At 39.1% G+C, this 13,528-nt stretch overlaps 1 protein-coding gene and 1 pseudogene across 11 annotated transcripts in view; one reads left to right on the forward strand and one right to left on the reverse strand.

Annotated features, from left to right (window-relative positions):
- Znf236 (zinc finger protein 236) overlaps nucleotides 1-13,528 on the reverse strand; it is a 133,308-nt gene that overhangs the window by 96,089 nt on the left and 23,691 nt on the right. For 10 of the 11 annotated variants that reach the window (XM_087191043.1, XM_087191040.1, XM_087191029.1 and 7 more), the window contains exons 4-5: nucleotides 5,030-5,208; nucleotides 1,763-1,881 (exon numbers count right to left, since the gene is read on the reverse strand). In XM_087191043.1, the coding sequence (XP_087047169.1) occupies nucleotides 1,763-1,881; nucleotides 5,030-5,208 (298 nt within the window). Of the gene's footprint in view, nucleotides 1-1,762; nucleotides 1,882-5,029; nucleotides 5,209-13,528 lie in introns of those variants that run through there. The other variant, XM_087191067.1, reaches the window with a different exon arrangement.
- On the forward strand, nucleotides 6,293-6,441 carry LOC147830008 (U2 spliceosomal RNA; annotated as a pseudogene).

Raw genomic sequence — 13,528 nt, forward strand, 5'->3', positions numbered from 1 at the left:
CTGGGAGTACGTGTTGAACGGGGGCACACAGGTGATCCCTGTTACTTCCCTCATAGGTCAGCCTGTCCTGGGTTCAGACAGTGCCAGCTTGTGTGACCTCACCAGTGGCTGGAAAAACTGTCCTCTCCAGCACTCAAGGCATCTCAGAGGCCAGTCAGAACAGTGATTTGTTCAAAAGTTCAAAGTCAGGAAGAGTCTGTGGATCCCAAAATCATGTGAAGGAATGCAACATGGCATGTGAAATAGCTCTGGAGGTGTGAAGATACTTAGGACTGGTGTGCATTTTTGTATTTGAAAGGGGCAGACATCAAACTATTAAAGGTGCACAGCATCTGAAAAGTGGGCATTGTCTATGCTGTTTATATGTCTCTACTTTGCACAAAGTATGTTACCTTACGCAAACTATTTTTTCAAAGTATTTTTCATTAAAACTTCAAAAAATAAGCTAGAACTTATAGAATATAACAGTATTATATATAATAGAATGTAATAGAATAGTACATAATAGAATATAATAGAAACAGTACAAATACAATGTACTGGCACATTTTGTTTTTTTGGTTATTTTGGTACCAGGCTCGGGACCTTGCACTTGAGAGGCAGGTAGCAGAACCACTGAGCTAAATCCCCAGCCCTATATTGGCACATTTTTTTTTTTTTTTTTTTTTGGTACCGGGGATCGAACTTGGGTCCTTGCACTTGTGAGGCAGGCGAAGGAACCACTGAGCTAAATCCCTGGCCCATGGCACATTTTAAAAGACAATACTTTCTTCTCTTGCTCTAAGAATAAATATAAGACGATGCTCTGAAAATATCAACTTCAGACATATAAACAAGCTTCAAAATCATCTAAGATTCCACAATATTCTACAAAGAGATATTTCATTAAAACACTGAACAAGAAAAAAGCAAATAACATAATCAGAACTGGCTGACAAACCAGGGCAGCCGGCTAAATAGTTATGAGACCCCATTGCTTCGTTACTATAAAGGGAACCAAAAGAGAATAGAAGAAAACAAAATGACAAAGCATGGGTCATCTTAATTTCAAATACAAATATTTGCAGTTTTCCTTTGTCCTTTTCTAGAGAAGACCATATAGGTTACTAAAACAATATTATAAACTGACTGTGTTTTATAAGATGTCAAAGTATTCAGCTATGAAGACTGTACTTTCAAATACTCAAGTAAAACTAACGAATGAGCAAGATAAGGCATAGAGAAATACAGTTCATATTGTTTTAATGTTTTACAGCCCAGTTAGTAAAAGTATCCTTAGAATAAAATATAAAGACTCAGGGCTCACTTTGTTAATTTAGATGTCATTAGTCCAGTGCAATCCCTGACACAGTAATACTCCATAAATATTAAATGAGCAAATAAATATCACACCAATAATAATGATAATATCTCTCAGTTACTGACAATACACCATATATCAGGTTTTGTTTTTTTTTTTGGTACCGGAGATCGAACTCGGGTCCTTGCGTTTGCAAGGCAGGTGGCGGAACCACTGAGCTAAATCCCTGGCCCTTATCAGGTCTTTTTTTATGAGCACTACATGTACTTTTCCATTTATACTTAGGACAACTATATGAAAAATACCCACATATCTCAATTAAGAAAATGAAATCACAGAAAAGTTAGCTAACTTCACCATGACTGTGTAACAAAACTATAGAAAAGCCAGGATTGGATTATGAAACACATTTTCTTCTCCTTAAGCCATATAATAGATGATATAAGTGAACAATTTTCATACCTGTGTGTATCCTTATATGTCGTGTTAACTGGCTTGGCTTTTGAAAAGTCTTTCCACAGTGTGGACATGAATATGTAAAACCACTTCTGTCAACGTTCCTATTATAAGACCTTGATACCCTATATAATACAGAGGGGATAACAGTCATTAAGTCATCTCCCTTTTATTATACTTTCAAAGTGAAAATCCTACCAGAAAATTTGGTTGAGTGATCTCAGGACACATTTTAATGGTAAAACAGTCATACAGGACACACATACACAAACACACACATAAAAAAGTTTTCTATATTCAATATCATACATAAAATTCCATTTTTTTTTTTTGGTACCGGAGATTGAACTCGGGACCTTGCGCTTGCAAAGCAGGTGGCGGAACCACTGAGCTAAATCCCCGGCCCTAAAAATTCCATTTTTTTCTACTGATGAAAAGAAAAATCTGTTAAAAAAAAAAAAAAACAGGTCAAAACACGGATTTGGGAAGAAAGGGACAAAATATCCCTTCTAGATCAAGCTTTAACCTGTCATGGTCAAATACAGAAACATATGCAGGTGTATTTCTACATTGACACTATCTTCATGTTACTTCCTACGGTCTCCTTGCTTTCAATAGCCAACTGGATGCTGATGATTTCCAAATTTCTGCCTCCCACAACCTAGAAATTTCCTCTGAGCTTCAGCCCTGCACTGCTGACTCTACTTGACTTTGCCTCACAGGTGGTTGGCTGGCTGGAGGCACCAACCTAACACATCCAAAACAGAGCTCTGCATTATCCCAAGCTGTTCCTTCCATGTCAGGAAATGCAGACTCCCAAAAGTACAGCTTTAAATCTCAGGGATCATGCTGGATTCTTCAAGTTCACTTCCAAAAGCTGCTAGTTTTACTCTTAAACACCCCAACATACATCATTCAAGTTTTTTAAGTGCTCCAGTATACAATAATTACACTTAGATTTCATAAATTCAGCCAGATTACCAACATTTTGTTATGAAATAAGGGGTAAAAGTGTGGTCAATAAACGTGTGGACATTCATTTGGGGTTAAATTTCTATCCTTCGAATGTCCCCTCATCTGCAACTGTGGATATGAGAAGCTCATTGCTTTTAAAGCTAATGAAGGACGGGGTTAAGGAAATTTTCCCTTCCTTGTGCTGCCCCTTCCTAATTACTTAATTTCTAATCTTAATTTCTTCCTAATCTTAATCTTTTCTCAGCCTCTTTCTCTTACCTCCCTCTCCCTCCCTCCATCTCTTGGTCCCTTTCCCCTTTGAGAAAGATCTATCTCCCTCCTTCCTTATATTATCTTTTATTTTGCTCCTTATTTATAATTTATAATTTCTCATATAAGAGAAACCATGCGATAGTTAAGACTGTCACATCTCTCTATACTTCTGGCCCTCAACGTGGTCATGGAACAGCACCGTCCTTCCATGGTGCTTCTCCAAAAGCCTCTGGAAGGGTCCCCCTGCTACCTTCTGGCCCCCAGGCAGCCAGTCATCCTCAAGCCTGGTCAGGCTCAGCCCCGCACTTCCCTGCAGAGGGCGCTCATCATACTGCCCTCCTTTCTGATTCTCAAACACAGGAAGCTCAGTGCTGAGATTCAGACATCTACTCTCCCTGAACCTAGCTGCCCTTCACCTGGGCCTGCTCTTTCTTTTTTTTTGCCTGGTTTCCTCCCTGCTTAGGAAGGCCCGCGTGAAAGAGCTGCCTCACTCCTGACTGCCGTGACAGCAACTGTCACCCTGACTATTGACTTGGTCCTAAATGCCAAGTCCGTGTGGATGCAGCCTCATCTGTCTGATTCATCCCTTAATCCAGAAAGATTTAGAAGTCAAGGCTGGCTATATGTGTAATGACCTAAATATCTCCAATTATCTTTAAAACCTTCAAGGAACATCAAAAATGTCAGTTTCAAAGCCTCACCAGAATAAAAACCTAATGTGTACAGAGAAGATGCATTTATTTTTGATGTAAAAAATCGCTGAAATAATAGAGTATTAGGGAATAACAAATTAGTCAACAATAACAAAATGAAAAGGAAACACAAGAGGTGGGTGACCAGATGGAGATGTTCAGGCCACATTTCTAATTTGCAGCATTTAAGAGAATACATACTACACAGAGTTTAGACATTTCATATACTTTATGAATACATCAGTGTGGAACTTCTTGTTAAAAACGTAGATATTTCCTAATCACTGAGGCTAAACTGATAGTAGTTAAACCAATAATTGGGACTGCCTCTTATACTCTGTGTGAGAAATTAGTTTTAAAAAGGTAACAACTGATTAACATGAACTAACTATACCACGAGGGCCAGAAAGAGATCTTCACTTCATTTTATTAAGAAACAGAAGTACAGCAAAAATATATAATCAGGAGTAGATAAAATGTGAAAATTCTGAAAAGTGTTAAATTTCACTAGAAATAAATGTATGTAAGAATCCAAATACAGGCATGGTTGATAGGATTCTAAACTCTAAAAGTAGACTATTAAGCCAGGGTTTAAATCTCTAATTCTTAACTTACCAGCTATGAAACCTCATGAATGTTAACTGGTCTGTCTAACTGAGGTTTTCTCATCTGCAAAATGGGGATATAAAAGTAAGCTGAGCCATGGTGCACCACCAGGCATGGTGGTGCACACTTGTAATCCCAGCACTGGGAAATCGGAGGTGGGAGGATCATCACAAATTCAAGGCCAGCCTGGGCTACACAGTGAGTTCAAAGCAGCCTTGAATACGTAGAGACCTGTTCTCAACCCACTCCCCACCAAAAAATAAAATAAAATAAAATCAACCTGACCTGATGGGGTTGTTTGCAGTTATCTAATGATTCTATTTATACATATTTTTGTATAAATGCTACAAAGAGTGCCAGGCACATAGGCATGCTCAATAGTTTGTTATATATACATAGGCTGACTCATTAAAAAGGTGGCAAATTAGGCACTTATAAATCCACTTTACAAATTTTGGTAAGTGCCCATAAAAATACAGTGCCAGAACCTTGTTCTGTCACTTTTACATTGTAATTCTGGCCAAACATTTCTACAAGGCCTGGCCCCTCCCACTAATCTCTGCACTGACCTGCCCTAGTGTGGACCTGAACAACACATTAGGATTGGCAGTCTGATGCCTACAGGCTATGTGGTCCCAAATGCTGACTTTCTTTCTTCACTGGTAAATATTTTCAATCAGTCACAATGGCACACTAATTTTTCACATCCTACACAGAATTTTTACCAAGCTTAATGAATGACCCATACCTAACTTTATAGTGAGTCTTCATGTGCTCCTTCAGCTCTGACGAGGTCTCAAACTGTTGCTTGCAAGCCTTGCAGGTGTGGACACGCTTACCGGCCAGCTCCTGTCGGTGCTCCTCCATGTGTATGGCCAGTTGGCTCTGCAATGTGAACTCATCCCCACACTCAGAACAGATGAGGTTCTGGGAAGGAAATGAGGCAATGAGAGGCAAAGACAAGTCCCAACCACTACTCCTTAAAAGAACTAAGATCATGAACAACTAATATACAAGTGATGCTTTCCTCCGGAACAAATATTATTTTTACCTCTCAAAAACTCATCACTATGTCCAAATTTCAATGTAGACACAATTTCATTATTAAAAGAAAAGACACTAGGGAAAGGATGAGAGAACACCACATACTTTATTTTTTTATTTTTTGGCAGCATTTCATTATATATTTCAGGCTGGCCTTGAACTCACTATGTAACCCAGGCTAACCTCAAACTCAAACTCATGGCGATCCTCCTGCCTCAGCCTCTTGAGTGCTGGGATTACAGGCATGTGCTACCATGCCCAGCTAGACCACAAATTTCTTTAAAATTTTTATTAGTATATATTTGTAATACTTAGTAACTGCTCTCATCTTGGGGAACTGGTATATACACATATTGCATCTTGATCATTTTTACCCCCTTCCTTCCTCCTGCCCTCCCCTATCCTTCCTTTCCCAGATCCTCTTCCCATCTCCAGAGAGTACCTCCTTGTTTCCTATCAACTCTCTTTTTTTGCTCTTTAAATTATTTGTATTTTAGATCTGTCACACTGGAGCAATCATGTAGTATTTAGCCTTCTAGATCTGATTTATTTCAATTAGTATGGTCTCAAAAGCCATCTAGTTTCCTACAAGTGACTCAAATTTATCCTTCTTTATGGATGAATATAGATATAGATAAATATAAATAAATACCGTATTTTCTTCATCGATTCATCTGTTGATGGACATATAGGCTGCTTCCATGATTTAATAACTATTGTGAGTTGTGCTGCTATAAATATGGGTACACAGGTATCACTATAATATGACAACTTTAGCTCTTTTGTGAAGATAACTAGAAGAGGTACATCTGGGTCAAACAGAATTTCTATTTTTAGAAATACTAATTGTCATAGTAGTTATACTAGTTTACATTCCCACCACCACCACCCCAACTCCTACAAACTAACCAGCATTTGATTTTTGACTCCTTTAATCCATTCTGACTGGAGTAAGATGGAATTTCTAATCGCTTCTCGGCCTTTTGGCTAAGATCAAGTGTAGATGGAATTTCTATTGTTTTGATTTGCATTTGTATAATGGCCAAAGATACTGAATGCTTTTTCATAAATTTATTGGCCATTTGTACTTTTTCCTCTGAGAAGCATCTATTCATTTTGATGGCCAAGTTTTTGACTAGGTATTTTATTTAAGGGGGGGGGTCTAATTTTTTTTTTTAGTTCTTTATATATTCTAGACATAAATCATCTCTCTGAGGAGTAAGTGGCCACAATTTTTTCACCATTCATTCTGTTGGTCACTTCCTTTGCTGTGCAGAAGTTTCTAATTTGATATACTCCCATTTGTTGATTCTTGGTGTTATGTCTTATGAAATGGAGCTCTGTTCAGGAAGTCCTTGCCTATTCCTATGTCATCAATAGTTTTACTTATTTTATTTTCCAGCAGATTTAGTGCTTCTGTTTCTATATCTAGGTCTTCGATCTGTTTCAATTTGATTTTTATACAAGATGAAAGATAAGGATCTAGTTCATTCTTCTGCATGTGGATAACTAGTTTTCTTAGCACTATTTGTTAAAGAGGTTATCTTTTCTCCAGCATATGTTGTTGGCCCCTTGGTCAAAAATTAGATGACTGAAGATGTTTCGGGTTGTCTCTGCATCCTTTATTCTATTCTGTTGTTCACTGTGTCTGTTTTTGTGACAGTGCTATGCTATTACTGTAGCTTTGTAGTATAACTTGAAGTCCAAGACTAATCCCTCCTGCTTTGCTCTTGTTGCTCAGACTTGCTTTGGCTATTCTGGGTCTCTAGTTCCATATAAATTTTAGAATTGTTAAGCCAAGTGAATTCTGTGTCCAAGTGACTATTGGGCAATTGCCACTTGATCTGTTCTGTGAAAACATCAAAGAAGCAGAATGACTTTAACACCACAAAAGGGTCAGGAAAGGGCTTCAGGGGTAGCTCAGTGGTAGGGCGCTTGCCTCACATGGGTGAGGCCCTAGGTCCAATCTCTAACACCACAAAGAAATAATTTAAAAGATCAGAAAATAACTCAAGGTAAGATTACAATTTAACAGATCAAATTAAGACAATATGATAGCTGATAAGTTTTTAGATGGAGACAGCACATCATCCATTTAATTTGCATTACAGGCAGAGCAGATCAGACTGCCCAGCTAGCTGTGTTAGCAAGTGCAAAACACGTAAGACTTCAGACTCAGCGCAAAAACTGAATCAAAGGCTGCCAAACAACTTAGTAATCCTTAAGATTTTAACTGATCATATTTGGTCTATTTTAATAAATTTATTTCACCTGTTTGGTGCGGTTGTTTTTTGGTGATTCTGCACTTTAATGTGGCTACTAGAATATGTTGCCACTACCCCATTCTCATTGAATGCTGCTGCTCTAGATGTTCTAGAGTCCAGTCTGCCAATAACAGGCTGCATGAACTTGGGCGTGCCCTGCTCCCAGTCTCCACACAGGGACATCACGCCCACTCACCCTCACAGGGCTGATGCACAGAAGACATGGATACAGCAGCACTGAGCAAGTACTCAATAATTAGCCCAATCAGCAGCAGCTGTTGACTCAGTACAAATTTGCAGTTCCATAATACAACTGTTTATTTAAATAATCCTCTAAATGAAGGTCCAAACATGAAAAAACTGAGTTTATGAGAATGAGTCAATGAGACTCAAATAAGAAAACACAGCACTACTTCTTTCCATCTGAATTTCTTCTAAATATTGTTCAAACTCCATTAAAATTTGGTTGTTAACTGACCCTAACTAACCCTACTATACTGAAGACTAGAATGAATGAAATAATTTGAGCAGTCTGATAATGATTTTAACCTATATGACTTTAAAGTAATATTGTATAATAACTGAAGAAAATAAACTGCTAGATTGTTAGTAAATTGCTGATATTAAAGAAAATTCACTCTAGGATACTACCAAAAAGTAAAAACAATCTATTCTCATTTGCTACATCTGTATAAAAACTATGACCTCTTAAAAAACAAACAATGACCTCTTCACCCCTGAATGTGTTTGGCAAAAGAAAATACTTATTTTTTCATTAACAAAAATCCTGCCACATCTCCTGCCTCAAAATTTTTAAACAGAACTTGACTCTCATGTCTTCACTTCCTCACCTTATTCTCTTATTGCTCTGCCTCACATCTATCCTCTTTTTACATACTTTTCAATCAAATTATCAGATTAATATGTTTTGGGGGTATCTACATGCACATTACTCAGACATTTGTTGGAACTGTCTATAGAAAATGGTGATTTATCCACAATTTGCTCAAATGGAGACAGCAGGCAAAGCAACAAAGAGAGGGCCAAATCACGCCACTACCATCCCTCTGCTTTCTCTCTGGCCAGCCACGAGGAGCCAAGACTCACTTCCTGCTCCTGCATATCCTAGCAATGCTTGAGGAAGTCTCAGGCAAGAAGAGCCATGCTTCAAGCACAGGTACAGACCCTGGGTAGCAGCCTTTCCACTCCATCACACTCTCTACATTAGGGCTAGCACTAGGTCCCTCCCTGGAGACAGTCTTGGGCAACTGTGACGATGCTGAGTGGCCTGCATTTTAACCAACCTCCACCCTGCTGAAGATGTGACCATCTCTGAAGAGCCAGAACGTGCAACGTGTACCAAAGTGCTCTCTCCCCAGGGACTCCCCTTTCTCAGCCCCAGCATATTACACTGCCCTTCCCTGCCCCAACTTCCACAGGAGCTAGTCTACCCACCCTACAGCAGTCTGCCTCTGTGGCCTCAAACAGTGCTGGCCTCACCAGCTACCCTAACCCTACGCCACAGCTCACCACTGCCCGCTACACTCCCAGGGCCTGTCCCACGTCGTTAGTTACTGCATGCACTGCCACAGCGGCCAACAGCTTCCATGGCTTCCCACGGGCAAGCAAGTACACATATATGCATTTGGGCATGTCTCAATCTACTGTCCCCCACACCGTCCTCCAGGTAAGTAGTTTACCTCAATAAATAACATGAGCTTCAATACTATAATTACATGAATTTTAAGGAGCTATTTCTAAGTGATTTATATATTCCTAAGTGACTTCTAATTCACTTCGCTGAGGTTTTTTCTTTTTTTTTTTTCTATACAGTACCAATCACTATGAATTGTGGGCTATTAATTTCAAAAAAATATGGAAAAATTAGTTTACAGGGTTCTAAAGTAAAAACTCAAAAATGGAACATTTTAAACTAAAAAGTCAATTAAAGTTCATAAGAACATATGTTAGAGACTTCCAGGAAGATGGCAGAGCAGTCAGCAACAATGGGACAGCTTCCCTAAGACTCAAAATCCAGACACTGGAATATACCAACTTGAGCAAGAAACGGAGGGAGGTGGATACCCCGGAACCAGGAAGGATCTGAAGGGAGAATTGGAGCCCACAGGGAAAGCAAACAGACCTCAATGCAGAAAAGGGAAGTGGCAACCCGCACCTTCTCCCTGACTCTGGGCTCGCAGTGTGAGGGGGGAGGCTCACATCTACAGAGACACAACGAAGGTGGGGAACCCCAGAGGCCTTCAGAGAAAAACACGTGAGCAGAACAGAGCAGTGGACGCTGTGAACTCCAACAGCTGGTGAGTGACTCCAGTCCAAGCTTCCCCCGGAGAGGGAGCTTGACCAGATGCCATTTGAAGGAGTGGCCCACTGAACCTGGGACTCCAAGCAGCCGAGGGTTGGCTCCCAGAGCGGAGGTAAGCCACAACCCCAGGAGGCACTCAGGGTCAGGAAGACGAGGTTAGGATGGCAAGAGACACCCAGACTGCTGTCAGCTGAACAAACAACTCAAGCCCTAACCCCACAACCAGGGGCCAGAATCAGCCTGAACTTCGGTGGAGCTGAAAGTACCAAAATTGGTGCCCTACCCTAATCCTGCTGCAGACTTGCTAAGGTCATCCACGACAGATACGGGCTCTGTCTGCCTCCTTTCTCTACCAGAGACAGTAGAGACACACCCTGAATTCGATACTACCACGAAACTGTAGACTCCAGAAGATGACCACAGGCTTGAAATCACAGAGAAATCTTTTTTTTTTTCCTCTTTGCTTTTTTCTTTGTCTTTTCTCTTGAATGTTTGTTATTGTTTTTTCATGAGTTGGAACTTTTTTTTTTAGTTATTTGGCTTTGTTTACTCCTTGTTTGTCTTTTCCTTCTTTCTTTCCCTCCTGTCTTCTTCACCAGTCTCCCAAAGCTGGGGGAATCTTCCTTTGTTTTTCAGCCTTGCTTTCAATCTCCTCTTCTTATATTTCCCTATTTTTCCCCTTATTCCTTTTAAATTTTCTCCCCTGAAAGTAAAATCACCCTATTGAGGGGATATCTGCTGTATATAATTTTCTGACTTGTTTTTGACTTTGTTATGTAACTATAAATCTTGTACGCAAGGTTTATAGGTGGCAAATTAACAGGTACCACAGTTTGTCATTTTCTACATTGTACTTGATGCTATTATTGTATTACTTTAGCCAAAGTTACATAGTTGTTCAGTTGTTCTTCCTTGTATACCAATACCAAGATTGGGATTCATAAACAGTACCATAGGGCACCACCAAAGAACTTGGGGCTAGGCCAAATAGGCAACAACTTCTCATCCCTAATAAATTAAAGAGACAGGATCTTGAGACAGACTAAAAAGCCAAAAGCCAGCAACATCTAGAAAACATCTCTGAAAAGTAGCTGTTTCCTAAGGAGATCTCAATAATAGTAACAAAGCTACCTACCACAAGCAATTTACAAGCATCAATGCAGAAAACAAATTAAAATAGAAAATCAGAAGACATGAAACCTCCAGTTCAGACCCAGACCTCCAGTTCACCCAAGATAAATCCAGGGGTCATTAAGACTGAAAAAATCAAAAGTCACCCAAGTGAACTTTCTGAAATGGTGGCTCCAGAAGAAAGCAGATAAATGAGGCTCTAGAAAAAAACAACTCAGAAATAATTTTGCAGATAACTAAAGAAATGATGACCATAATGAAGGACATGGTTAGGGAATCTAGAATAGCTACAGATAAAAAAAATACAGGAGCTTAGGAAAGCGATGGAAAGCATCAATGCCCACATAGGAAAGAATTGGACTGCATAAAACAAATTCAAACAGATATCCAGGAGATTAAAAATTCTATGGAAAGTATATGCAGCAGAATCAACCAATGTGAGGACAGAATATCAGATCTAGAAGACAGGTTTGCAGTTAGGGATCATCAAATGAAAGACTTATTAAAAATAGCAAGGACCACAACAAATCAAAACAACAGCTACTAGATGATGAAACACGAATAATATTAGACTGACAGGAATCACTGAAAAATCAGAAGATAGAATAAAGCTGGGGATTTAGCTCAGTGGCACTGCACCTGCCTGGCAAGTGCAAGCTCCAAGTTCAATTCCTGGTATTAAAAAATAAAGATTATAGTACAAAACATAAAAAACCTGATCAGAGAAGTAAAGGCAGAAAACTCCTAAGCATGGAAAAAGAATTTGAGATACAGATAAGTGAGGCATGCAGAACTCCAAATGGCCATGATTACAAAAAAAACTATACCAAAGCATGTAATAGTAAAGATTCCAGAAATTCAACATAAGAAGAGTATGAAAAGCTGTTAGAGAAAAGAAAGAAATCACCTAGGAAAAGGAAAGTCCATTAGAATCACAGCAGACTTCTCAACACAAATCCTCACGTCAAGGAGGGCTTGGCATGAAGTATTTCAAGCCCCAAAAGAAAACCACCTTCAACCCAGAATGATGTACCCCGTAAAATTAAGTTTCAAAATCAATGGAGAAATAAGATACTTCTATGATAAAGAATGCCTGAAGAAATTAATGAACAACAAATCACCAGTCCAAAATGTCCTAAAGGATACGCTAGAAAAAGACAACGAAGTCAACAATTCCATGAATCCCAAAAGCATGAATCCACCAGGCAAGGCAAGTAATTAAACAAAAGGGGAAGAAAGGGAAATGACAACAGAGAGATGAAAATTAAAACAACACTGAAATTCCACCTCACTCCAGAAAGAAATGGCTACTATCAAGAAATCAACCAATAACAAATGCTGGCAGGGATGTGAGGAGAAAGGAACCCTTCTCCACTGTTGGTGGGAGTGCAGACTGGTGCAACCACTCTACTGATGTGGAAATCAGTGTGGAGATTTCTCCAAAGACAAAAACCAGAAGTTCCATTCAACCCAGCTATTCCTCTTCTTGATGTCTTCCCAAAACAATTCAAAAACATCGTAACACATGATATATGCACACCTATATTTATAGAGGCACAGTTTGTAATAGCTAAATCTTGGAAACAGCCCAAATGCCCATCACCCAATAAACGGATAAAGATGTGGTTTTTTGATACAGTGGAGTACTACTCTGCATAAAGAAGGATAAGCTTGAGACATTTCTAGCTAAATGGATGCACCTTGAGGCCATACTCTTAAGTGAAATAAATCAGACACACATGTTTAAGTATTGCAGTGTTTCTCTAGTGTGAGCAACTGAAGTGTAAATAAGAGCCAAAATGTGTAATAGATATTGAGAAATGGTAAAAAAATGTTCAAATAAGAAGGGGAACAGGGGAGGGGGGAGAGTGAAAGGAAAGAAGGGACGAGCAAAAAAAGAATAGAAGAAGAAAAATGGAAACAAAGCTTTTCTAAATACGGAGGGGGTCCGGGGATTTAGCTCGGTGGTTCTGGCACCTGCCTCACAAGCGCAAGGTCCCAAGTTCGATCCCTGATACCAAAAAAAAAAAAAAACATGGAGGGAAAGAGGAGTTGAAGAGAGAGGAGGGGAATGGGAAAAAAAGGAGAAGCATGATATACCATGTACAGGTTCATATTCCCTACGATGAATGTTATTACATGTATCTAAAATGCACCAATAAAAAATTTAAAAAATTTAAAAAACCATGGCCATCTCCAATAATTAAAGCTTGTCTAATCATTTAAAATTTGGATACCATCAAATTGTTTTCCAAAGAGGTTTGAGCAATACTCTTGTTTCTCTTCAGATTGTATAAATCTTTCACCTTTTACCAGAGGTTTCATCAGCTTATACTCCAGCTAATAAATAGAGTGTAAGTCGAATGAGAGGCATCTGTATAAAAGCAGTGAACAATAAATTCAATGAGAAGCATTCTACAGTGAAGGTACAAATCAGCATGTCCATTATCAAGAATATAATGTGGCACTCTATAAGGAAGTTGAA

This window comes from Heterocephalus glaber, unplaced genomic scaffold, assembly GCF_053883595.1.
Source record: "Heterocephalus glaber isolate CG9 unplaced genomic scaffold, H.glaber_assembly_v1.0 deba00000331, whole genome shotgun sequence".
NCBI lineage: Eukaryota > Metazoa > Chordata > Mammalia > Rodentia > Bathyergidae > Heterocephalus > Heterocephalus glaber.